A 25,846-nucleotide genomic window follows, 5' to 3' on the forward strand; every position below is an offset into this window, starting at 1 on the left:
CACAATCCACATACTCACCTCTGCAACAAGCTTTTGATAGGGTGTAAGATTTCTATTTAAAAATATATTTACATTTTTGTGCTAAATTTAGATAACCAGTATGCACAAGTGCAAGTGATTTCTTCAATACACCAGATTTACTCTCTATTTTGTTTAAAAACCAATCTGCCATGAGGTTGTTGAATTGTATTTTATTTAAGCTGGACCCACAATCCCTTGCTCTCTCTCGGTCTAATCCATGATTTGTCTCACTTTGAAATTGTATTTTAAAAGAATGCTTACTCTATTTAACTCTTCTTACATTTATCTGTTTCAAATATCTTTCTCACATTTTGCTAATATCAGTCTCAAATGTCTGGAATAAAACTTGGGCACCAGATGCAGAAATTTAAAATTTAGCTCTAGCAGCTTTGCAATTCCGTAAATGTGCTAAGGAACTTAAACTAGGCGTACCCTTGGAATGTCATTCAGTGCGACTCTGAAATAATCCAACGTTCAACGAATGAACCTGACCATACGTCAGCAGCACTGAGCCCTCCCAGTCTATTTCTCTTAGCTAATCGCGATTTAAATAAAAATATCCACCAGCCAATCTAAAAGTCAGAAGCGGAAAATGGGTGGGCGCTTGTGAAGTACGGTTCACGGACGTTGTCGCGAACTTTACCGGTTTGCAACTACCCCCCCTGGACCCTGTTCGTCTTTGTGAGTAGCAGCATTATAATACTACATATGGGTTATAATTTGAGTGTGGCAGATGGTGTCTCTTTGCCAGCGCTGGTATTTTAACCAGCTATGCTGGCCATTTGTAAACGAAGACATCTCGTGGTTGCCTCCACATGGCTACCTAGCCAACTAGCTAACACCAACCATGTTACCTTACATTAGCCTGGGGAGATTAAATACAGTTTTCTGATGGTTTCCTCCATCTGTGTGTTAATCTTCATGTTTGCTCGCTTTTAAAAATGCCTCATGCTGCAATGTGATATCTGTTCTTTTTACGCATCCGTATTTTATATGTAGAATTTGACCAGAGTGGGCCTTTGCTACAATTAGCCTGCCTTACTATTACAGCCAGTACAGTACAACAGGGCAGTGCTGCAGGCAGTGTAACATGGGAATTTAATGGAAGTATAATTGTTGTTTAGCATTTGTTTTTGGAAGTGTTAGCAACATTTTTCTGAGTTTCATATCTGAATAGTATATCTAAAGACGCATTAGCAGAACTCTCATAGGACATTAAGATCATGTGTGTAAGACATCCACCTTATTTTAAAGCTTGAAATCCAGGGTAGCTTATCCCTCATTTTCGAAATGAAAATTTTGAGACACAAAACTTTTTTCATTATTAACAGGATCATTTAAAACAAATTGTCTTTGAACAACCTATTTAAATAAAATAAGTAGCTTTATTGCCAGCTTTTAAAACGAGGTTAGCTAAACCTGGTTTATCTAACTTGTTTTAAAATGTCTTGTCATGCTTCTTATTGTAGTAGAATATGATTATCTTATATTTAAAGCAGTGACAAAGAATAATTTGCCTTGAAACAAAAAGTTTACATTTTGCTTACATTATTTAATTGAATAATTATCCCTCAATTGAAAGAAAAAAATATTTCCAAGTTATTGATTAAATTTGTTATTTCTTTTACCAATAGGCACACTGAAGCAATGTCTCTCAGACTATTTAGTTAATAGTGGAAATAGAAGAAAAAGAAACAAAAAAACAACAACTTCAAAGCACCCTGTAGCAAGCTCCAAATTTGACTCTAAAGGGAATGAAAAAAATGGACAACAAATGTTCATGGCATTTTAATTCTATTAGTGGGAGTTTTTGAAACTGCAACCTACTGTTGCAAAAACTAAACAGCAACTACAGATCCATAGCTCATCAACACTGCTTATTAACACTTGTGTATATTCATAGATATTTAAATCTGTCAGTTATGTTTTCTGTGCTTAAATACCTCTGATACAAGTAACACGTATCTAGAAAAATAGTGTTTATTCCCTGCCTGTCTCTCTTGCAGTTTGTTACAGTCTTAGACCATGGGCAGTGTGTTGGCTGCTGCCTCACCCACTCCGGCCCCAGCTCCAGCTGGTGGTCAAGGGGTCCCGGGTTTGGTCTCCGTACCCCCCGGCTTCACCATGCCCCCAGTGTCTTCCGTCACTCCAGGGTCCGAATCTGACCAGCAGAAAGCTGATGCAGATTCACCACTCCAGAACCCTGGCACATATGAGGAGTGTCACAGGAAATGTAAAGGTAACAAGATCTAATGTCTGGACACGCACATTTAGTGGTTTAATATAAGTGTAGTAATTTTGGTCTAATTTTATTTAAACTGGAAAAATATTTGTTTAAATAACCATTTCTGGTTATTGTTGTTTTAGAGATCTTCCCCATGCAGATGGAAGGGGTGAGGCTAGTAGTAAACAAGGGCTTAAGTAACCACTTCCAAGTCAGCCACACTATTACTCTCAGCACCCTGGGCGATTCTGGATATAGATTTGGTTCTACATATGTTGGAAGTAAACAGACCGGACCAGCGGAGGTAATTAATTTTGGATTACATAATTCTGTTTGATACGCTGTAGTTTATTTAATTAAAAAAAAACATCTGTACATTTTTTGCTCTTAGTCTTTTCCGGTCATAGTTGGTGACTTGGACAACACTGGCAGTCTGAATGCGCAGGTCATCCACCAGCTCACAAATGCTGTACGCTCCAAAATAGCAATGCAGGTGTGTAAGACATTGAGATTTGCTTTTATTTTATACATAAATTCTCACCCTGTCAATTAGATTCATAAGTTGTGTTGTTTTTGTTTGCTGTTGTAGACTCAGCAACATAAGTTTGTCAACTGGCAGTGTGACTTTGAGTATCGCGGTCAAGATTTCACCTCTGCGGTGACACTTGGAAACCCGGATGTACTTGTTGGATCTGGTATGTATTTGTTAGGATCAGGAAGGAAGACCATCAGAACGCAATGTGTATGATTACAAACATTTTGAAACTAATGCATTTGCTAATGTGTCAATACTGATGATGAATAAAAGTAGCTCAGAATAGGGAAATCACAATAAGATAACAGTTAACAAAGAACATGCAATTGTTTAGTTTTTATCAAATTTTTAGAAAAAATGCACGAATACGCTCTTCACAGCACCCGGAAACTAAAAAAATGAATGAACTGAAAAAGATCAGGTATTCCCATTGAAAAAAATATGTACATGTACTATACATTTAACTCATTCTACTATGATTTTATCGCAGGCATTATGGTGGCCCACTATCTCCAGTCAATTACACCAGCACTGGTTCTAGGTGGAGAACTGGTTTATCACAGGAGACCAGGGGAGGAAGGGACTGTAACATCTCTCTTAGGGAGGTATACAGGTAATATTATTTTTACTTTTTAATCTCTGCATAGCAGACCTGATATGTGTCTATAAGTGTAAACATATCTGTTAAACAACATTTTTGTTTTAATTTTTTTCTCAGGTGACAACTTTGTTGCAACTTTAACTTTGGGCGGTGCTGGAGCTCATGCTACATACTATCACAAAGCCAACGACCAGGTACTGAATATTAGTAACACTTTCTGATCATATATTTGTGTGTACAGCTCTTTTGCTTTATTTGTATTTACATGTGTACATTTAGCAAAAATATGAAGATTATTTTCTATAATAATTAAAATATTACACAACAGGCTTCTGACACCAACAACTTCATCTAAAGTCTGTCTCAAGTCAGTTTTTAGGCTTTAGCAGCTTGCATCAGGTCAAAAACAAAATCAACTAAGATCTGACTTGGTGTGAAAAGAAAAATCTGATTTTAGTTTTGAACCATATTGTCCAGCCCTATGTTTACCACCAGATGGAGCTAAAGTGCTAGTGGCACCCAGTAGCAAGTGGGACACGCATTACAGATTCAGAACCTTGAATTGATATTTTAAAAAGTGCTAGAATCTGTTTTTGCACCAAACAGGCCTTTGACTCTTGAATTTCATTCTAAAGCAGCATTGAGAAAAGAAAAGATAATTTCCTTCAGATTCTCTGTGCATCATCTCTTGGTTGTAGTAGTAACATGACTGTAATATATCTTTTTACTTCACTGTGACACAGTTGCAGGTAGGAGTTGAATTTGAAGCCAGCACAAGGATGCAAGACACCACGACATCCTTTGGTTACCAGCTGGACGTTCCCAAAGCTAATTTGCTTTTTAAAGGTAAATATAAAGGTTTGCAATTCTCACCTCCTGTGACATTAATTGTAAAAGAAAGAAACAAGAAACATGTTTTCTATGTGTGCCTTCCTTTTTTGACTCTGTAGGAACAGTTGACAGTAATTGGGTGGTTGGGGCAACCCTGGAAAAGAAACTAGTACCTCTTCCTCTTACCTTGGCTTTGGGGGCCTTCCTCAACCACCGCAAAAACAAGTTCCAGTGTGGCTTTGGGGTCACCATTGGCTAACGGTGCACAGGCTGCCTGGAACCAGCTTACAGACCACGGCTTGGACTGGCACAGAGACACCCAGGAACCTGAACTATGTTTTAGGAATTGGATTCAAAGACTCTTTTACAACTGATTTCTGGGGCAGATGGGAAGGGAAAAAAATGAGAACTACCAAGGAGCCAGGACTGGCCAAGCCATGCCTACATACTGTAGCACAAATGTCTTTCCTGTGTGATGTATTGGATATTCTGAGAGGCTAGAATGGCATCTATCAGAGAGCTTCAGGTGATGCATGAGAACATGTGACGTGAAAATTTAAGTAAGTGGTACAGTAAGACATAATATATCATGTATGGATTAAAATAAATGTCATTTCCTTTTGTACAACTTGATCAGATTTTTCATTAAAAAAGCTGGATCTGGGGTGTTTCTAAGAACTGAGAAACAGCAAATGACACTGAATTGAGCTGCAAAACAGTTTACCGTTTTAAAAGTTGATCAGATCTTTTTCTGTATCTACAAGAAAAAAATAGATTTTGCATGTATGATGCTGGTATTATCTGAATGAAAGGGCCCTCAATTTATAGTCATAAAATCATTAAATTCAAAAAGCAATGCTCATAATATGGAAATCACATATTTCTGATTAATTTTGATGATTATGTATTACAGATTATACAAATGTAACATTCAATTATTATTGCAATATTTGCAGCTTTTGCCCTAATTACAGTATTTCAGTGTAGCAATATGTGAAGTGCTGATTCCATCCGAATCGCCACCAAAACTCTTGAATGAGTTTTGGTTGACGATCCTCTTGTCAACCATTTTCAGTTTTTGGGTTTCTTTATCCTACCACATTTTGGAGGCTGCCTGCATGTGCTGGACACCAATCGAGTCTGAGGTTTTATTCATGATTTTGCAGGTTTCATTTTAGCTGTGCCATTGGTCTTATCTAGTTTTCTGATTTCTGAACAACTGCTTTGGGATTTCATAATGATCACAATTAAAAGAAATGAAATCTGCATAGTAAAATATAGTTCAAGCAATTGGAATTTAATTTGTAATTCTTTTAATCACATGTAATTTCAATATGCTTCACATTAAAGTAAATTTGATTTATTGGTGCACAAACAGAAGGTACAAATAGGAACAGACAGAATTGCATATGTCAAATCAGTGAATTAGAATTTTTAGTAAAACAAATACCAAATAGATAATTATTTCATTTTCAAAATGCCTTGATTTAACCGGGAACATGTACATTCATGTACCCAACCTATGGGTATATGAATGCAGCAGGACTGTGTAAATCAGATTTAAAAAGTCATGTATTATACGACAGTGTATTTTTTATTTAAAAGAATATTTTAACCATTTTTTAAAATTACATACTGCAGCTTTAAGACCAAAATCACCATTACTGAATATTTCTATTAGTTTTTCTTGAATAGGTAAAGGAAGACACAATAAGACAAGAAGCCATTTCACCAACATAAATAAGAATCCTGCTTGTGATTCAAGACAACTGAAGCTTTCAGATAACTAAAAGCAACACATGTATGGAATCATTTTAGCTAAATGACTGTAGCTTTACACATAAAGAGGTGATATTTAGATGGGAGATACTGATCAAAGCTCCAAAGACTTCAGGCTTAGTAGGAGAGTGAGGATAGAAGAAGCCATCACTGCAGGAGAGAAGCTAAAGATGCTGCAACACAAGGACAATAAAGTAATTATATGAAACATTTTACTGAAGCGACTATTGTTAAAGATCCTCTATATGATGAAAAAGGAAACATAGTACACAGTGGGAGACAATATTAATGCCTACTTCTCTAACCTTGCATCTGTTGTTGGATCTCAGATTCAGCAAATCATGAGCAGCATGACTGCTGCACTCTTTGCACATTGGGCTTCAATGTGATTTTGAGGGACAATGAAATCTGATGTGTTATATATTGAAAATCTTTTCTTTCTGTTTATTCAAAAAGAATAAACAATGATCAATGATATTAAATTAAGAAATTAACGAAGCTGGAATTTTCTGCATAATTGCCATATCAGACTTATATTTATATCATATAAGTCTGATATAATTATCAGACTTATATGATATATTACAGACAAGGAGGTGGAAAAATTGAAGAGGAAGACCTTTGCATGGATGAGATGTAAGGAAAATGCTGCAAGGCTTGGTGAAACCTATGTCTCTATCTGAAGCCAATGGATAGATTTTATTGTACCTGAAATTGCAGGTGAGGAGACAAAAGTCTAAGCCAAGCAAAAATTATATATGAAAACGAGAGTGTGTGTTTGCTCTGTCTTCTCCAAACCCGTGTCATTTGCAGTAGACAGCTATTCACACAAAGGCAGATTCTGCTCCAGGTTTCTTTCTGTTAAAGAGCAGTTCTGCTTTCATGCATGATCAGTCAGAGCTACTGCTGAAAAATTAAAGACTTGATGCAATCAGATGGGTTTCCATAGTTTTTTGTACTAACTGGAATAATAAGCTAAAATGACTTGGCTACTTTAAAACAAGAATTGAAAATATGCCAAAAGTGGTGTCTTGAGAAAATGGAGCTTTTGTTGAAAATTTCCTTGCTGACAAAATCAGTAGGAAATTAGTGACCTTCTAAAAAAAATTTAAATCCCCTGTTGTAATTTGAATGTGTGTAGTTATGTCTACATTTTATTTTTGTTTGTAAAGTGATGTGATGACGTTCATTGGTGCTCTGCAAATAAAATTAATTAAATTGAATTTATATTACACCCCTAAATATTTATGAAACCTCATCATACCATCCTCACTCATGATTTGATAAAGGCTTTTATTTGCACATATTCCTATTTCTTACTTGCTGAAGAAAATCTATAGAGTTAGGTTCCTTTCACTATGATAGCTATCACTATCATTGTTGAACAAGGATATTTTTGTAGTTGCTAGACTGTATGACAGAACAATTTTCTATTCTGGATAAAGTTTATCTCTGTCTGTCTTATGAATCAGTTAAATCAAATGTTATCCACAGTAGTGGAGGCAGTGAAAAAGCAGCAGGGCTTGAAGCCTGCGGTCAATAAAAGCTAATATTGCTACACAGCTGTGAAAAAAGGCTACACAATACAGTGATGTTTAACACAAGGAACATTGAGTAAAATACATTTTGTGGTAGTTTATGACACCTGTACCTGCAAAAAAGGCCCCACAATTTGTTTTTTCATCTGCTTTATTAAGCCACCAAGCCCAGAGATCCATAGTAAAGCATGTTAGTGTGTTGGTAAATACAGCATTGGAAATTCAAACCCAAAACAAATCTAAAATTGGTGGATCCTTCAAATTTGATAAAAAGAAGGCCAACAGTAATTTTTTGTTTTGTTTTACCAATACTTTAACAATATCAAGAAATACATATAAAACAAAATATGTTCCCACCACCGAACATTTATATAATGTAAGTTTTTCATCCCATACAATTACTCTTAATAAAAAAATGCTTATAGTGCAGCATTTTCTTTTAATCATAGTTTAAAAAAATATCCATAGAGATTCAGAAGCATTATTGTTAATGTTTGTGCAAAGGCAAAATATTTGAAGGGAAGATCTACGGCTCTGTAGCCTCATCAAGCCAACATAAAAATTATTGGCAGCAGGAGGGTGAGCATCAGAGAAGCAACCAAACCAGGAGAAAACCCAGGAACACTAGAATAAAAAGAAAATAGATGATTAAAACATTTTAAAATATTTTACATTTCATATTTTGTCTGTCTATTAGATTATCTGCATTACAGCACTAGTTGGATGTCAAGTATTTATTTTAGTATTTATTTTCTGGGATAGTTGTGGTTATCTTACTTGTGTAAGATTTGTACTTTGTTAAGGTGAAACTATATTTGACGCTAAATCTCACCCTTTTAAGAAACATGGGCCATTCTCCCAATTTGTAGCACGAGCTGTGATGTTCATTGGTTGCACTTGAGGACACGGTAGAGAGTTTCCATTAACCAGAGGAGTGACATCTACCAAAAGATAAAAAAATAGTAACAGTAAAAGAAAAGGTACATTCAGTTTAATCACCTTGACAAGGTTTTTATTTTTAAACAATCCTGACTTTTCACACCCACTCAGCCCATCGGTCCTATCCCAAGATTTCTGGAGATCATATCCATCTCATCAGTGTAGAAGAAGGTGTTTGACATATAACTGTTTAGTCCACACAATGGATGAGTCAGCATTGTTTCAGTTACCGATCTCTAAGAAAATTCTTTAAGAGAACTCAACATTATGAGTTCTTCCTACAAGGACTCATAATGTTGTTTATTTATTCCAAAGGAAGCTATATTTATTTAAATACAGTCACATTAAACAACAGTTTACTGAAGAAGCCTAATTTTATTTGAGCATTTTCTAATTTTCTGCAATGGTTTAAACATCTTCAATTTTCATTCAGTCTTGTTTTTGTTTGTCACATAAATAAAACCTCAAACACCCAGATGTTCTTAATAACTATAGCAGTGTTGTGTTTGCCCAAGTAATGCTGCTTTTTGCATCTACCCTTTTTATTAAATGAATATGTGGCTTTTATGGGTCTTTAGTATGAAAGCAATATCATACATGCATTTAATTTACTCTGAGCAAAACATGCCTACTTACCTTCAAAGCTGAACATGAAGATGGCACTACCTCCCTTCAGAAACTCCCTGGTTTGCAGTTCTTCCAAAAATGTGAAATAGCGGTACCCAAATAAAACTCCACCATAGACTGACTCACCATTTTCATAAAAAACTATGCTTCCATTTTCACGAGGGTTGGCCCATGCACCGATACCTGTTTATATAAATCATTTTTAGCACAGGACAAAGAAGATATTGTTATCACTTTATTATTAGAGATTTTCCTTACAGTAATTTCCAAGTTTTATAGTGCACCTACCATTAGAGAGCTTGTGACTTTCGTGTGTAACTTCACTCCATTGCTTTGACATTTGCATTTTCATGTTAGGGGTTTGGTCTAGCATTTGGAAGGTCACTTGTTTTTGTAGACAAGGCCATTTCAGCTGGTCATCATTGTCACCAGACAAGATTTCCACGTACATTCCGATGAATGCGTGGTAGAGTCCAACAACTATCCGGTAAGCGTAGCCCTCTTTGGAGTACTGCCGCGGACTGTATATTGCAGTTCCAAACCTACTTGTGTTTAAAAGTCTCTCTAAGTCGTCAATCTGCAGGGTCACATGTGGACACTCGGTCTCAGAGAGATTGATGTCATCAATGGAGAAGCCGCCTGTAGAGCTTCCTGCTCCTTTCCGAACCTCAAACACCACCTGAAAGGTTTTGGTGGCATTGAGAGAAACATGATGGAGCTTCCAGTGAGATGTTGGTGGACCTGGGAACAATGTTTTTAGGTCACCATGATATACTATTTAAGTACCTTGGTTGGTGCACATGTAGAAATGCATATTGTCAAAACAAAATAGAATATAAAGGCCTTTATTATTGTGAAAATATAAGATACTTAGAGAAATTGCTAAAAGCATCCGCAAGATTTCATCGGCGATTTTACCAGTGATCTGTCCCATGAGGCGGGGAGTTCCTGTGGTGTCATGCTCATCCTGAAACTCTCTGATCCAGATATTAAGTTCATCAGACTCATTTCCACTGTGGAAATAGTAAAACTGCAGACATTGGACTTTACATTCCCGTTTAGTGCTCATGATTTTGGTCCCAAGCCAAGCTGAATCTCCCACTTGATCTGATGATGTGCTAGCATGGATGAAATATCCTGTTTCCTGACCTAGAATTATAAGGTTAAAAACAATTTGGTAATATCTTTCTTTCATCAATCTATATACATATTCAGCTGAAACCAGATATTTATAAACATTGTCTAATCAGACACATTTTTTTCTCAATGAATCATAGTGAGTCAGATCTTTCCTATTTGAACATTCTTTACTTCTAAATGTCAGGTTAAAATTTGTCCTGAAGTTAACCTGCAAATGTTTGCTGATGACACCATTGTTTACACATCGGACAAAAACAGTATTGAAGTCAGTGAAAAGCTTCAGAACAGCCTACAGAGATTATCATCATAGCTAAATGATTCTTGCTTAACTCTCAATACAAAGAAAAGAAAATGTATTTGCTTTTCAATCAAGAAAACGTCATTACAGTCCTTGAATATTCAGATCAATGGGAACCCTATTGAGCAAGTATCACAAGAAAAAATATTTAGGAATAATTCTGGATGCTCAGTTAAATGTTAGGAGCCTTGTTTTTCCTATGGAGCTACTGTCTGGTCTCAGACTACTCAAACTATACTCAAACCATTAGCAAGTCTCTATAATTGGGCTTTGAAGGTTTAATATCAAAAGCCAATCAGATTCCATCATTGTCACATTTTGGCTAAATTTGGCATTTTGGAGTTTTCTGATTTTATAAATTGTAATCTTTTAAAATTGATTTTTAAGTGTTTAAATGGATATGCACCTATACCATTAAGCAATTGCATACAGAGACTGCAGTTCAATAGCAGATCTACTAGAGCAGCTTCAGATGGAAATTGTAAGGTCCCCTTTCGAAGAACCACTTTTGCTCAAAGTGCTCTGTCCGTGAGAGGATCTGCAGTTTGGAACTCACTTCCAGTTGATTTAAAGTCTGTAACCAGTTTTAGTACGTTCAAGAAACAAACAAAACTCTGGTTATGTCAAAAACAGAACTGTACCCATTTTTAACGTTTGTTTGTAGATGTCACCAACATTATGCTGATTTTACATGATCATCATTTTTACTTTTAGATGTATTTTTTAAAAAGCCCATCTAGGGACAAGTGCTGCGAACTAGCTGTTGCTATTGCACTATGACGCAAACATGAGACTGCTGTTTTGTTCAGTTTGTCTATGTCGATGTGTGTCTGTCAATATCAAATAAACTCAAATAAAAAATAAATAAATAATTAGATACGTTTGTCTAAAATGTTAAAGTTAGTATGCAATGTCTAATTCGCAAATTTAAAATCACATATGTAGTGATGTCTAATTTTGCTTTATTTTATCAAGTCATCTTTCTCTCTCATTGTTCCTGAATTCAGCAAACAGAAATAATTTTGGTATTCCCAACAGACCTAAACATTAAAAGCAATATCTGATTAGATGTGTGGCAGTGAGAGAAAAAGAGACTATGTATTTTTTTATGACATGTAAATAGAAATATGATTATAACTATATATCATTTCACATATTCAAATATAAATCAGATATACATGAACATGCAATTACATTTACTTTTGAGTAAATTTGAACTTTATTCTGTGTCTGATAATTATGCTATGTACAAACTATTTCATGTTTTATAATGTAAAATGTAATGAATATGCTTACCATTTTCTCCGTTTCCAGCAGGCAGAGTGGTGTGGTCAGTGCTTGGACCGCTATTAACTTGTGTAACCACTTCCCACCCACTGCCACTCTGTGCACAGCTGTTCATTTGGCTCATTTGGCACATCATCCCATTAGAAAAGTCACAGAAAAACATAAAGGCAACTGTGGAATCTGTTAATAAAATATTTTGAATATTTAAATCTTTGTGTTGACCAAAGTTTCATTTTTTCATTATTCATTATTCAAGTTAGCTAAAAGGATAGATACATACTACACCTTATCTAGATCAAATAATACTTTGGGTTAAACCTATCAGCAACTTCTTCCTTGAGTTCAGTGAGGATCAGGGGTGCAATGAAAAAATCTAATTGTCTTTATGGCACAGTTTTTTTTTTAAATCTTTATTTTATATATAGATACATATACGTATGTATAAAGCTTTAAAGTGCCTTTTTGTTTTCAATTGTAACAGCCAAAAGTTTGAAATGCCACAGCCTCCCTATCTCTTTGGGACATTTTTGCACTCATTCACAAAAATTGTGCGCACTTATGAATGAATACACACTTTAGCACATAAAGTGTAAGTCTTTAGGTTTTATGTGTCTATATAAGATAATCTACAATTCACTTTCCATTGTTTTCTTCATTTTCCACGCTGTGGACATGTTCTATTGTTGTGCTTACCAGAAAAGCACATGTTCAAGGATTATTTACCTCTGATTTACTTAATTACATCAAAGATTTATTTCCATATGTAAATGGAAGTCTGTAATTGGAGGATTCTGGCGTTCAATTACGTTAGCTTAATTCTACATTGACTGTGTTTAAATTCATGAGCTTGCAAAATTTCATGCATCTGCATGTTTTTCCATTTCACAATTTTCTCTATTTAGAGCTAAATCATGTTTTAATAGAAAATCCATAAAACTCTTTGTACTGTACAACAGTATACAGTACTGCTGTGACATTGCAGTGCATGTTTCAATATTGCCAAAAAATGCTAAATTATTAATGTTGTGTCTTTGCTTAGTATTTACTTGATCAAACAATGCAATATCATCTTATAACTGAATTCAATAGTATGTATTTTCCCAAAAACTTAACTAATTTAGTTGTTCCAATTCAAAACAATTTACTTAAAATGCAATGAAAATTAGCTTCATGAAAGTCCTGATAATTCCTGTAATACATTAGATATTTTACCTCTATCACAAGTTTGACATTATGTTGTATATATATGCACAAAGACAAGTTTGACAATAAAATCAATTTCTTTTAGTAATTTGAATAATCAGTATTGTAGGACTTACTGCATTTGTAGAGAAGTTTCAACTTTTGAGCATCTCGAGGACTCATATCCAGTCTTTGACCAATAACATTTTGGAATTTGGGGTCTTTGGTAATAATTGTAGAACCATTGCCATTGCTTAATGCATATTTGCCAGAGTGCATCACTGACAGGTAGTCATATGACACATTATGGGTGTCACTCAGATCACTGCCAAGCTTCTTCAAAAACACTTCTTGTCCTAAGAACACAAAAATACTCAAATACTGAACACAAGATTTTTTTTTATGGAAATAGACTTAAAAATAAATGTTGTTAATGACTGACTATTCATAATTAGATATTATATATTAGGAATGCAAAATACTCATGTATTTTGCATTTCTAATCCTGCTACAAATCTACAAAGTGGTTGAAAGATTTACTACACACTTTTTGTACAAAGTAGACAATCAAACTTCCTCAAATTTGCTTAAGCTACATGTAGCACTGAGGAGATATCATACAGAATAAGCTATGTTGACCTGACTTATTATTTTTATGTAATTATACTTCCAATCCAGCAATTACAAAATGCTTTATACCCTTATTTCATCAAACACCTTGTTGCAGCAAAATGGAACAAGTACACTGTAATAAAATGACTAAACCTGCTATGACGTTGTCAAAGTTTATCTGCACATAGTCATCCCTGTCATGCCTGATTTCTTCATGGTAGAAGCCAAGAGCATGAAGAATCACATGTTCAACAATAGCAATGTGATCACAGCCTGCATCAATAGAGAGCTCCTGTCCGTCTTTGAATATTCGGCCAACATATGACCAGCACCTAGAACAGAAACATTACAGACTATTGTCAGAAACGGCAGCGTGAGTGCACATATTATCGTTTTACTCTATACTGGTCATAGCTAATAAGTGAATATACACTATTTATTATTTCTCTGTCTATTTTTCATGTTTTTTTAATCATTGTGAATGTATTATTCCTGACACAAGACTACACACAAATGTCAGTATTTTCACATTTGAAAATAAAAGTTCTGATAAGTAGCATTTATTGAACTTTGCATAAATATGCAAGACATACATACCCAGCTAGGTTTTGGAACGAAAGGTAATACTCCTCAGTATCCCTTGGTTTAAATTCAATGCATGACTTCACCCTGAACTGGTCAAAAGCTCTCAAGATGACTCCTTTAGCATTCAGGTCTTTTGTCAATAAAAAAATAGCAGTGGAGAAGGAACAACAACAAAGACAGTTACACTCTTTAAAAAGTAAAACAAAACATTTCACTTTAGTCTGCATTATTTTCCTAAAGGTGTGATTACTACTTTTTCATGAATGTTCTGCTTTCAATAAATGTAATCCTTTCTTTCCTTACCAACTAACCAACACGCAACCAAAGAGATGTAATATACATATGTATATTTTAAAGTCAGCCAATGAAATTACCGAGGCTTTTGTCCAACACGTAGGGAACTGGGGATTTCCACAAACCGGATCCTCCTAAAATAGTACTTCTTGCATTCTCTGGCACCTGAAATAATAATCATACGAGAAGAATTCATGTGACAATTTTTGTAAAACAATGTTTAAAAAAATAAATAAATTCAAAGTTTGCCTGCAAAAATAAGAATCTTACCTCATGTATGTCATCAACTAACAAGTCTAAGATAAAACATATAAGTTAATGATTATTTTAAAGTAAAAAAATAGTAACTAAAAGGTAATAAATATCCATTGTACAATTTGATGTAAAAATAGTTTTTCTTTTAAAAGAAAATCAGTTTTACCATCTGTGGTGTTCTTGTTCTCAATGTCTGCAAAAAACACAAAATGACTCCTTTGGAGATCATAGTATGTAAAGACCAAACAGTAGAATTTATAAAATAATATGAAAAACAAAACCAAGTACAACTTACCAACCATATCTGCTTCTTTCTACAAAAAAACCATGCATATAAGAATTAAAAAAAAAAAAAAATCATATATAAAATCTTATAAGAAACAGATAAAATATGTTTCCTTTTTTTTTGGAAAAGTAGCTGTATTTTTCTAAATTAGACTATAAGTCATAGCAAATGACAAGCAGTTCAATATATTTTTTAAAAGTTCAAATTTTTTGCCTTAACCAGTTTGCTGTTGTGTTGTGAGTCATTCCTGGATTTTTTTTAAAAGTAAAAACGGGCCTTTTTTCTTCTTTAAATCAACAATTGTTTACAATGAATAAAATGCACATAGAGAAAGTTAAATTTTTATTACATGTTGTCTTAAGGAATGACTGAGAAAAATTCAGACAAGCTTAGAGTTGGTGAAAATGTAAAGTCAAAATAAATTTTTTTAGATGCAAAAAGGCTGCTTATAGGAAGCTTAAGGATGCAGACAAACATCCTGAATATGTGATACAATGTCATGAAAAACAGTATCTTGTAAAAAATAAATATACAACTGAATCATCTTATTTGAGGTTTGACACACAATCCACTAATTTAACTGGATGTTGGATGTTTTGGTTGACTGTTATGGAAGATTCAACATTACATTTGTGTTTTTAAGATTTGCAGATAATATGTCTAAAATATGTTAAAAGAAAATCCATGACTTTCAGTTTATAACTCCTACTACTTTTTTGTTCTACGTCTTTCTTTTTAAACTTAAAGTAGATTACATTCAGTCGGTAACATATGGTAGCTCACATAAAAGCATAGATACTTACGACGCTCATGGCAAGGGTGGATGAAACCACCAAGCAGACAAGAAAAAAGCTGTCTTGCATCTTCTTAGCTAGTCTTAGCATTGCAGACTGGTTAAAGAAATGCAGGCATGAAGACGTTGGGTAAACTCAAAAGCTCATCAACAAAATAATATCAAATCAAACCAAAAACAGACATAAGGGCTGTACTGAGACTCAGACATTTATATACAAGGTAAGAAGATGGCTAAAGAGGAAGCACTGGCAGTGAATCGAATCACATCTGCTTGATATGAAATTCATTTTTTTTTTGTGAATAGGGGGAACCAATACAAAAGGGGAAACTTAATCTTGGGATATGGTAGAATTAAAATATCACATGTTCTGTAACACAACCTAGTCAGTAGAATAAATAAAGGGCAAATACCAAACCAAAAACATAACAAAACTGAAAGATCAAGACCGTATATAACGCTCAGGTATATCTTTTGCAAACTAAGAACAGAAATCTGAGACCACAATTTGCACAACCTCAGCAAAGCTGAACAATCAAAGACTGGAAATGTTTTTTGATCAAATGAGTCTTCAGTCAAAATAATCTGCATCAAGAATCTGAATTTGGCATAAAAATGAAAGGTTGGCAAGGTGGTGGTAACTTTTTAACTTAGTTAATGAGTACAAATAAAACATTGCCACCACATACTTTAGTATTACTGTTCATTCCTTTTTGACCAAAGTTTATCCCTCTTTCATTTGATACTTCCAGTAAATAATGTGAGGACGTGGGTTTTCTGTATATGTATTTTGGTCTATTTGGTCCCGGTGTCTTTGTGTCTCGTTCCCCTGATTAAGCCTCAGTGTATTTAACCTCACCTGTGTCTCCTGCTCCTCACTGGATCCTTGTCATTGTTTGCCTCCTTGAGTTTGTATTTGTGTCTCGTTCACCTGTGGTTCCTGGCATTGTGTACAACTTTAAACTGCATTAAACTATTTCTCCACCTTATCCTGGGTCTCGCAGCCTAAATCTTCATCATCAACACACTCACTTCATGACAGAAAATGCACTATTTCACAAAGCTCAAATCTTTGAAAACTGGTTTCTTGAATGTGACAATGAGTTTGTTTGCCAATCCCCTAATTTCAATGTAAAGGAGTAATGCCTTCTCTAAAGTTGTAGCATAAAGACTTTATGGCCTAAATGTTGTAAACCTAGTTATAGCAAGGTTTGCCTAGGAAAATGGGAGATAAGCAACAAATATACGCACATATATAAAACTGGTTGGTACTGAGGACAAAGACATTTTTTACACTCAAAGCAAATGCCCAAATAAAGAAGTATTTATCAAATGTAAAAAAAATAATTCCACTTTATTGTTACATTTTTCTATAATTATTTGTCATGTATTCTAACTTCCCTAGGATGTCTGTTTACTGAATTACATATCCTCTTTTGAATGATTTTAACCTTTAATTACTTCTCTAAATGTTTCCAGAAACAGAACTAACAGAACCTTGACATTAAAATAAATATACACGTATTGGATATAGATGTTTACGATTTTGTGAATTTGTAATAAATGTGTCAACAAATACCACACATTTAGTTGAACCTTTTTTTTATTCAAATGTAGCACCAAGAACGATTGTAAAATATGCTACAGACGGACAATTTAATGCAATTATGACATCTAAATATTGTAAATTCATCATAATTAGCCTGTAATAACAAAATCAATGCACCAAAAGAAACTCTAGCTTCAAATAAGTATTGTCTAAACAATGTTCCAAAATAAAATCTAAATGCTTCAAAGAAAAATCCATCACAAAATGTTGATATTGCTGACAAATGAATTTCAGGATTACACTTTGAAAACAAACAAAACTGTTTTAAATTGTGACCCACATCTACTCAAAAATAATTGTTCATGATGCTTGCCTCTTTTACTCATTTTAAAAAAACAACATAAAGTACTTGGAAAAAACAGAGGGATTTTACTGATGGTGTCGATGTAAAATAGGAAACGTGAATGTGTGCATCACGGCACCAGAAGCATCGCAGCCAGAATGAAGATGAGGAATGGGTAGGGCGCCACAGCAGCAGAGAATCCATGTGTGCTAGAAAAGTAAATAAATTATATATTGTAGATTTTAAGTACTTTTCAATAGTCTTGGAAAAAAGACATATCTATGTACCACACCATTTACAGGAAAATTATGCAATAATGCCAACAATACGATTATAAATTATTGAGGTGAAAACGGGAACTTCCCATTGACACAAAGCAGTTTACTAAACAGGGTTACTTAAATATAAGTTAATATGCTATGCAATGTATTACTGTGATGTTTTGTTGCAAATAGTTTATCACTAATTTGCAACCGTCACTCACTGTGAGCATTGGCCTTCATCCAGGTTCAGGGGAGGATTTGTAATGTCCACTGGTCTTAATTGAGGACATGGAAGAACTGATGCAGTATTTAGTGGAGTGAGATCTAAGGAAGGACAGTCATTACAGAAAGAAAATGCAGTTTCAGTTAGTTGAAAATTTTCACCTTTACAGAACCTTTTCAACAAATCACCAGTTTCAATGCACTGGTATCTTGATGTCATTGTTGATGTTATCTTTTTTTATAGTAACTGGTATTTATCAATCAATAATGCCGTAATAAAGCTCTCAATATGCCTTGTATACCAAGTGTTATGACTGGGTTTCCAAAATAAATAATACAATACTATAAGCATTATAAGTTGGTATTCTTATAATAATAAAAATACTGTAATGGTTTAAGAATGAATTTGACTTCAAGTGTAAAAGTGTACATCATATGCTACTTCCCTCCCATCCCCACCAATTTATTGGAAAATTGAGTGTTTTATTCAGACTTCCCCCCCCTTTTTTTTATACAAATAGCTTTTCTGTTTTTTTGACATGGTAACAAGAAACAGAAGTGTATTCCACAGTAGACAACAATCCTAATGAAGATAAAATGTGATCACAATGTCATGGCCAGTATTCATTTTATTCAGACCTCTACTTAAAATTAAAGCAATTTTTTTTCAACAAGTCCATTGTGTCCCTTTGATCCTTTAATGATCAGTTGTTTTTTTCAAACTGGAACCTTTTTGTTTTTACTGAAAGCAGGAACCCTGAAGCATAACCTAGTGAAGTCAAGATACCTGAAGCTTCAAGAGATGTACAATCATAGCAATGACACCACAGTGCTATGAAATTCAGTGTTCTTTCACATTTATTTTTAACAAAGAAAAACTTAACTTGCCTTCAAAGTTAAACATGAAAATAGCACTTCCTCCCTTTATGACCTCTCTGGATTGCAGATCCTCCAAAGTTGCAAAATCCGGGTATCCATAAAGAACTCCACCATAGACTAACTCGTCATTCTCATAAAAAAGACCAGTTCCAGTCTCACGAGGATTATCCCAGACAATAGTACCTGTATATATGAAGAAATGTATGATGAACATGGGATATGGATTGTGCGATTTTACTTGGAATATGTTATTTTGCCATGATTTTCCTATTTTTTCATAAACATACCGCTAGAGCTCGTGTGAGTCTGGAGAGAAACAAAGCTCTGTTGTTTTGACATTTGCAGTTGCATGTTGGGGGTTTGATCCAGCAATGTGAAAGTCATTTCTCGTTGCAAGCAAGGCCACTTCAGCTGGCTATCATATTTACCAGACAAGAGCTGCACAAACATTCCAACATATATCCTGTAATTCTGTACAACTGCTGCAACTCGATAAGCATAGCCTTCTTTGGAGTACCGTCGTGGGCTGTATATTGTGGTTCTTGAGGAACTTGTGCTTATTATTTTCTCAATTTCATCAATCTGAAGGGCCACGTGTGGACACTCAGTCTCAGAGAGGTTGATGTCATCAATTGAGAAGCCGCCTGTAGAGTTTCCCGCCCCTTTCCGAACCTCAAACACCACCTGGAAATCTTTGGTGGCATTGAGAGAAACATGATGGAGCTTCCAGTGACATGTTGGTGGAACTACAGGGGGACATTTTGAAAGTTTGTTGAATTATTTAAGCAGAACTGCATGAACAGGTGAAAATGCATGTTGTCATAACAAATGTAAACACTGAAAATTTTTGAAGTTAGTTTTTGTTAGTGTTCATACGCTACCACTGATTTTTTCCATGAGGCGAAGAGTTCCTTTGGAGTCCTGTTTATCAAACTCTCTAATCCAGATGTTCAGTTCATCAGCTTTATTTCCAGAATGATAATAGTAAAACTGCAGACACTGGATGTTACATCTCCTACTAGGATGCATGATCTTGGTCTCGAGCCGAGCCGACTGTCCCTCCTGACCTGATGCTGTGCTGACATGCATGAAAAATCCTAATTCTTCACCTAAAATGATACAAAAGAAGATACTAAATCTCATCCAACTGAAGTTGACGTATACTGTATTGTGACTGAAGACATTTCAATTCTTCTGGGGTGAATAATATGTTCATCTTACAGCTTGAGGAAATTACAGCTTTGCAGTGGAACAAAGGGAACCAAAATAAAACACCTTTAATTGTTCAGAGTCAAAGATTTGTTGACACGATTGAGACATAAAAGTGTCCGTCACAATTCTGCTTGACCAAAAAAATAAATGAAATTATTAGTATAATCAGTTTGTGGGGTAAATTCTCCTGTGTCATCATTTCCACGAAGATGTATCATGTGTATGAATAGTTTTCATTTATTTTCTTAGAGTTAATTAGAAATAATATGTAGGACTTACATGTGTCAGAAAAGAACATAAATCTGTTGGATTATTTACAAAATAATTTAAACTTTCAGGTTTAAAATATAGATATTTTTTAATAATAATGATGGTTATTCTGAAATAATTATTTAAATCTTTGTTTAGGGAAATGAGAAAAACAATGAAAAATACATTATATCACATATGCTTAATTGTATTCAGCAATTTGTAACAAGAATATGGTATTTATGTTTGTGGTGCAATCGGTGGGTTGCCAGTTTGATCCTCACTCTGCCTGTCTCTATTGTTGTGTTCTTGGGAAAGAACCTCACCTGCTGGTGGGGATCAAGGAGCCTGGTGGCAGCAATGACTGACAGCCTTGCCTCTGTCAGAGTGTCAGACCACTGGAGCTACAATTCAGTAGCTTCCCACCATCAGCGTGTGAATGTGGACATGACTGGGTGAATGACTGAAGCTTTTTTGGGTCCTCTAGACTTGAAAAAGACCTATGCTAGTACATGCCACTTGTCATTTACCATTTAGATTTGAAAGCTTACCTTGATCTCCATTTCCATTTGCTAGACTGGTGTGGTCGGAGCTTGGACCCCCATTAGCTTTTGTAACCAATTCCCAGCCATTCCCACTGTTTAAGTAATGATTCATTTGGCATAAATCCTTATTAGAAAAGCCACAGTAAAACTTGAAGGTCACAGCTGAATCTGAGAAAGTAGAAATATGAATAAGAGATTTTTAATTGGCAACAGAATTGATTAATAAACGAGGACAGTTTGGTCAATATTGTCCTGTAAACATTACTGTATTATTATTCAGATAAAATATCAACAGCTTTTATGACATACAAACTATTTAAACTTTAGAAATTAAAAGAATAGAGAGATGATAAATCAACTTCAGTTGTTCAATTCTACTTTAGACTTTCATCTTCAATGAAATCACTTTAATTTGTCTAAAACAAAAATTGCTTGTTGACGTTAAAAAAACAAATTCTTCCACAAATGTCTATTGCAAGCTAAACTATGCAAAAAATAAAAATATATCTTCTAAGTAACCAAATTGGGTTTGAACTTTGAAAAGTACAATTAAACCAGTTAAATTGAGATCTGTAGACAATGAGCCAGTTTGATTTCAATAATTTTAAAATGTTATCCCTACAAATGACCAACAATCTTTAAGCACTTACTGCATCTGTAGAGAAGATTCAGCTCTTGAACATCACTGGAACTCATTTCCACTCTTTGACCAATCATATCTTGAAATGTTTGATTTATGGTAATAATTGTAGGGCCATTGCCATTGCTGAATGCATTTTTGTGGTAGTGCATCACTGACAGGTAGTCATATGGTCTTCCATGGGTGGTACTGTCTTGATTGCCAACCTTTCTAAAACTATGCTCCTTACCTGCATGACAATGAGAAAAACTCATCATTAGTACAAAATTGTTTTTAGAAAAGAAAATAAAGATAAATGCTTTAAATTTTAACTAGCTTGTTAATGAGTATACATTAGACATATTCAACAATTTGTAGAAAAAAAAATATGCATTTAATTACTGAACATATCAAAGCAGTTAAAAATAAATAAAAATGCCAAACCTGCTATGATGTTGCTGTATTCAATCTGCACATGATTGTCTCTGTCATATCTTGATTGTTCATGGTAGAAGCCAAGAGCATGAAGGATCTCATGTTCAACAATTGCAACAAAATCACAGTTCTGTCCAATGGAAAGGTCCTGTCCATTGGAAAATATTCTACCAACATATGACCAACACCTACAAAGGAAAAGTGATTATCAATGATTGTTGCATTAAAATTTCTGGTAACACTTTTAATATGAAGTTACTCTAGAAGTTGTCTTGAAAGTCTAATGCCAAGTTTGCATTATTTTGCAAATAATGATGCTTTACTGCAAAGTTGGCACTTTTAATGGACTTTTAAGGCAACTTTTAGAGTAACTCTGCATTTAAAGTGTCATTATTTAATAAATGACACTTCATGGCAACAGTCATAGACATTCATAAAGACTCCTTCATGTTCATGACAGGTTTTATGTCATGTTTATGACAGTGTCACGTCAGTCTCATGCACACCCTGTCAAATACAGTTTTACAAAATTTCCTCCCTTCAAATTACCTATTTGTCAAAATATATTCAGTACAGATCATATCTTCACATAAAACTTTTCACAAAGTAAAAGAGTATGTGAGATGGTCTTTGTTGCATTGTACAATTAATACATATATGGACAAACTCTGCAACACAACAGTGTTGTTTACTTTATTTTTGAGTTTGTCTTTCTACTTCATCTTATCTTCAACCATAGATAAAATGATTATCTATAGATAAAATGATTATCTATGGCTGAAGTTCAACCATAGAAGATTGACCTTCCCACTGCCAAGTTAGCACAAATCTAATACAATGCAGGGGCCCTTTATGACAAATGAAAAAAATCCCTGATATAAAACCAGAATTTTAAAGTCCAAATTAAACTCTGCTCATCTTTAACGGCAGAGATATGGTTTTATAATATATGATGCTATACATTTATGATATACCAGGAAGGAAGGACTGTAATAAAAATTAATCATCATGTAATAATAAAGATAAACTCTAGCTAATGACGTTTGCAACCTCCCAAAACTGATAGTGTAGTTGGCATCATTACATTTCAAAAGAAGCATAATAAAATGCTGTTTATCTTTTGAAACATATCATACTGGTTTCAACGTAACTGATTTGAACCAGCATGGTATAATGTTTACCAGTGCAGCTTTCAGTCTGAGCTTACTGAAGGTTCATAAATTAAAACTGATCAATTATATTCTTAGAGCAACATTTTTGTATGTTAGATTTCAGATTATATATAGTGACAAATTCATGTCTACATTGACATTGATAACTGTCATTTCTGCTACTTTATAATACACTTTCTGTTATCTATCCCTAATAAATGGTACGTTTCCTGGGACAAAGGTGGTGACGGTGGGAGAAGTTTAACTGGTTAAAACCCTCACTTTGTCTAACTGAGTTGTGTCCTTGTTCAAGACACCACCCACCTTGTCTGCTGGTGGTGGTCAGAGGGCCCGGTAGCACAGATGTATAGCAGCTTCACCTCTTACCCCAGTACAGTTGTGGCTACAATGACTTACGACCATCAACTTGTGAATGTGTGCATGAATGAATGAATGACTAAATGTAGTGTAGCGTCATCTGAACTTGATAAAGTGCTATAACAACAGGCCATTTACCAATCCATTTGGGTAGATTTTATATATTTATTTTTATTAAGCATAAATGTTATTGGAACGGGAAGTAGGATAAATAGCTAAGTACAATTTTCAAATTACTAGTGACATGTTGTCAGGAAGTAGCACAAATACAATTTACTGAAATTAAGCTTGAGTCATGCGGTTATAAATAATTTAGTTTCCTGGTTGAAGTTTCATTTTTCAATTTAGGATAGGTTGCATTGGGAATGTATTTATTTGAAACTAAAAAAAGGTAGGAAGCAAAAAGGAAATGGTATACATACCCATCTAATTTTTGAATGTTAAGGTAATACACCTCTGAATCTCTGGGTTTGAAGTCAATGCATGACTTCACCCTGAACTGGTCGAACGCTCTCAGGATGACTCCTCTAGCTTTCAAGTCTTCCATTTTACATGAAAATAAAGGAAAAGATCATTTTATTTCAGATAATACATTATGTAATGATTCTAAGAATAACTTTCTAAAGCCATTAATTTGAATATTCTGCAATTAGTTTGTTTTCCCTTTGCAATAACTGTGAGGCAACAACGTTTTATTGATACTGATCAGTAAAGTCTAAAATTATTTCATGATCCCTTAATTGCCTATACAATTCTACACCTACAATAAGACAATCCTAAGAATTTGAATACACTAATAGTCACAAATATTCTGGTAGGAGTGAAACAATATATTTACCAAGGCCTTTGTCCAAAACATAGGGGACTGGAGAAGTCCACAGTTTGTCCCCAGGAAGAATGCTACTCTTTTGAGCATTTGAAGGCTGAGTTATCAGTGCATAAGACAAAAACATTTAAAACCCCAGAATGCATTCAATTACACCTCACTGGACTGCCTGCAAAAATACTGAGCTTACCTCCCGGATATCATCAAGTGTTAAATCTGAGAGAAACCATAGAAGTTAATTACTATACAAAGATGATTTAAAATGTATTGTTAGTAATAGGGTGACTTGAAAATCTCACCAGAGTTAATTTACCAGAACAAAAACAGTTTACCTTCTGTGATGTTATTTTTGCCAACATCTAAAAAAAAGATTTTCTGTTTTGAGTTGCCAATAATTGAAGACATCACTTGAAATAATTGAGTTTTGTTATTTAACATGAAAAAAAAATGCATGGGAGAACTTACACACTATTTCTACATCCACCTGAATTCAAACATAAAAAATAATAATAAATAAATAAAAACAAAAAAATATAAAAAATAGATGCTACATTCTATAGGACAGCACCACAATAAACAAGATACTTACCTCTGGGATGGAGTGTGCTGATGAAACAGCCAAGATTACCATAAGAAGGATGTAGCTTTTTATCCTCATGATATGTCTGTATAGAACCTAAATATTGAAACGTTTTAATCAAGGTATTCCTCAAAGCCAGACAGTCCAGTCAGCTGGGTTACTGTGCCTCTCTCTTATTTGTGTGGACCTTTAATAGCTTCAGCTGCCTTATATAAAACAGCTTAATTTCCGACATACAAACTTAATGATTGATAGAGAAGCCCAAAGGATTTCCTGGATAATGTTTTATGGATCATATTTGTATAGACAAAAAAAAAAAAAAAAATCACCACATACTTTCATTTACATTTTGTTCAGCCAACAGAACTAATTTTAATAAATAAAAATACAATTTTGAGGAAAAAAAAAACTCCCAAAAAACTGCAAATTTATTTTCTATTTAGATTTTGAAGTTTGTACCCAGATTAGTTAAGAACTTATTGTTTTATGGTGATTCCTTATAAAATGGCAATCTTAATATATGCAGAATTTAGCATTGGAGATACTGGTTTGCTGTAAGTTAAAGATCATGGCATACTGCATCTACTAACGCAAATCAGAAAATACACCAGTAGGTGTGTCACTGCACTGTTTTTTTTTCTTTTTGTGAAATACCTTGAGATGGCATATGTTGTGAATTGACATAATACAAGCTGAGTTGAATACTAAAACTTTAGAAGCTGCAAATGATTTCACTTTGGAGGCAAAGAATTAAGACTTAAATTAAAT

At 34.3% G+C, this 25,846-nt stretch overlaps 3 protein-coding genes across 5 annotated transcripts; 1 reads left to right on the forward strand and 2 right to left on the reverse strand.

Moving 5' to 3' along the window:
• The first annotated feature begins 595 nt into the window (after positions 1–595).
• Positions 596–4,887, forward strand: tomm40 (translocase of outer mitochondrial membrane 40). Its single transcript, XM_005808569.3, has 9 exons — positions 596–702; positions 2,028–2,260; positions 2,389–2,549; positions 2,637–2,738; positions 2,835–2,940; positions 3,271–3,393; positions 3,499–3,575; positions 4,125–4,227; positions 4,332–4,887. Exons 2-9 carry the CDS (start codon positions 2,047–2,049, stop codon positions 4,469–4,471), a joined length of 1,026 nt encoding a protein of 341 aa, XP_005808626.1. The 5' UTR covers positions 596–702; positions 2,028–2,046; the 3' UTR covers positions 4,472–4,887.
• Positions 4,888–7,666: 2,779 nt separating this feature from the next.
• LOC106699905 (meprin A subunit beta-like) lies at positions 7,667–16,034 on the reverse strand. The gene is made up of 14 exons (XM_023331200.1): positions 15,838–16,034; positions 15,044–15,062; positions 14,915–14,941; positions 14,764–14,789; positions 14,574–14,658; positions 14,212–14,329; positions 13,768–13,946; positions 13,140–13,358; positions 11,830–12,000; positions 10,014–10,244; positions 9,384–9,836; positions 9,105–9,278; positions 8,362–8,470; positions 7,667–8,153 (listed from the first exon to the last, which is right to left on the reverse strand). The coding sequence occupies exons 1-14, from the start codon at positions 15,916–15,918 to the stop codon at positions 8,075–8,077; spliced, it is 1,971 nt and encodes a 656-aa protein (XP_023186968.1). The 5' UTR covers positions 15,919–16,034; the 3' UTR covers positions 7,667–8,074.
• Positions 16,035–17,325: 1,291 nt separating this feature from the next.
• Positions 17,326–25,254, reverse strand: LOC102233350 (meprin A subunit beta-like). 3 transcript variants are annotated; one of them, XM_023331203.1, is made up of 14 exons: positions 25,088–25,254; positions 24,964–24,982; positions 24,831–24,857; positions 24,689–24,714; positions 24,511–24,595; positions 24,095–24,212; positions 22,153–22,331; positions 21,740–21,958; positions 21,096–21,257; positions 19,965–20,192; positions 19,371–19,829; positions 19,093–19,266; positions 18,204–18,306; positions 17,326–17,928 (listed from the first exon to the last, which is right to left on the reverse strand). In XM_023331203.1, exons 1-14 carry the CDS (start codon positions 25,154–25,156, stop codon positions 17,850–17,852), a joined length of 1,947 nt encoding a protein of 648 aa, XP_023186971.1. In that variant the 5' UTR covers positions 25,157–25,254; the 3' UTR covers positions 17,326–17,849. The 3 variants fall into 3 exon arrangements, with proteins under 3 accessions (XP_023186971.1, XP_023186970.1, XP_023186969.1); XM_023331202.1 differs by having other exon boundaries at positions 24,831–24,982; positions 25,088–25,158; XM_023331201.1 differs by having other exon boundaries at positions 24,831–25,254.
• Positions 25,255–25,846: the final 592 nt, after the last annotated feature.

This window comes from Xiphophorus maculatus, chromosome 3 (assembly GCF_002775205.1).
Source record: "Xiphophorus maculatus strain JP 163 A chromosome 3, X_maculatus-5.0-male, whole genome shotgun sequence".
NCBI classification, from domain to species: domain Eukaryota; kingdom Metazoa; phylum Chordata; class Actinopteri; order Cyprinodontiformes; family Poeciliidae; genus Xiphophorus; species Xiphophorus maculatus.

Bases quoted from the DNA above. Each gene is read 5' to 3' on its own strand.
- tomm40 (XM_005808569.3), top strand. From the start codon at position 2,047: ATGGGCAGTGTGTTGGCTGCTGCCTCACCCACTCCGGCCCCAGCTCCA. The intron at 2,739-2,834 runs GTGTGTAAGACA...TTGCTGTTGTAG, and splicing joins GCTCCAAAATAGCAATGCAG to ACTCAGCAACATAAGTTTGT. The intron at 3,576-4,124 runs GTACTGAATATT...ACTGTGACACAG, and splicing joins ATCACAAAGCCAACGACCAG to TTGCAGGTAGGAGTTGAATT.
- LOC106699905 (XM_023331200.1), bottom strand. From the start codon at position 15,918: ATGCTAAGACTAGCTAAGAAGATGCAAGACAGCTTTTTTCTTGTCTGC. The intron at 13,359-13,767 runs GTTTAGTCATTT...TTGTGTTCTTAG, and splicing joins CTTTGACAACGTCATAGCAG to GACAAGAAGTGTTTTTGAAG. The intron at 9,279-9,383 runs GTAGGTGCACTA...TTATATAAACAG, and splicing joins AAGTCACAAGCTCTCTAATG to GTATCGGTGCATGGGCCAAC.
- LOC102233350 (XM_023331201.1), bottom strand. From the start codon at position 24,951: ATGCATTTTTTTTTCATGTTAAATAACAAAACTCAATTATTTCAAGTG. The intron at 22,332-24,094 runs GTATGTATACCA...TTTCCTTTGTAG, and splicing joins AACATTCAAAAATTAGATGG to GTGTTGGTCATATGTTGGTA. The intron at 19,267-19,370 runs GTATGTTTATGA...TCATATATACAG, and splicing joins GACTCACACGAGCTCTAGCG to GTACTATTGTCTGGGATAAT.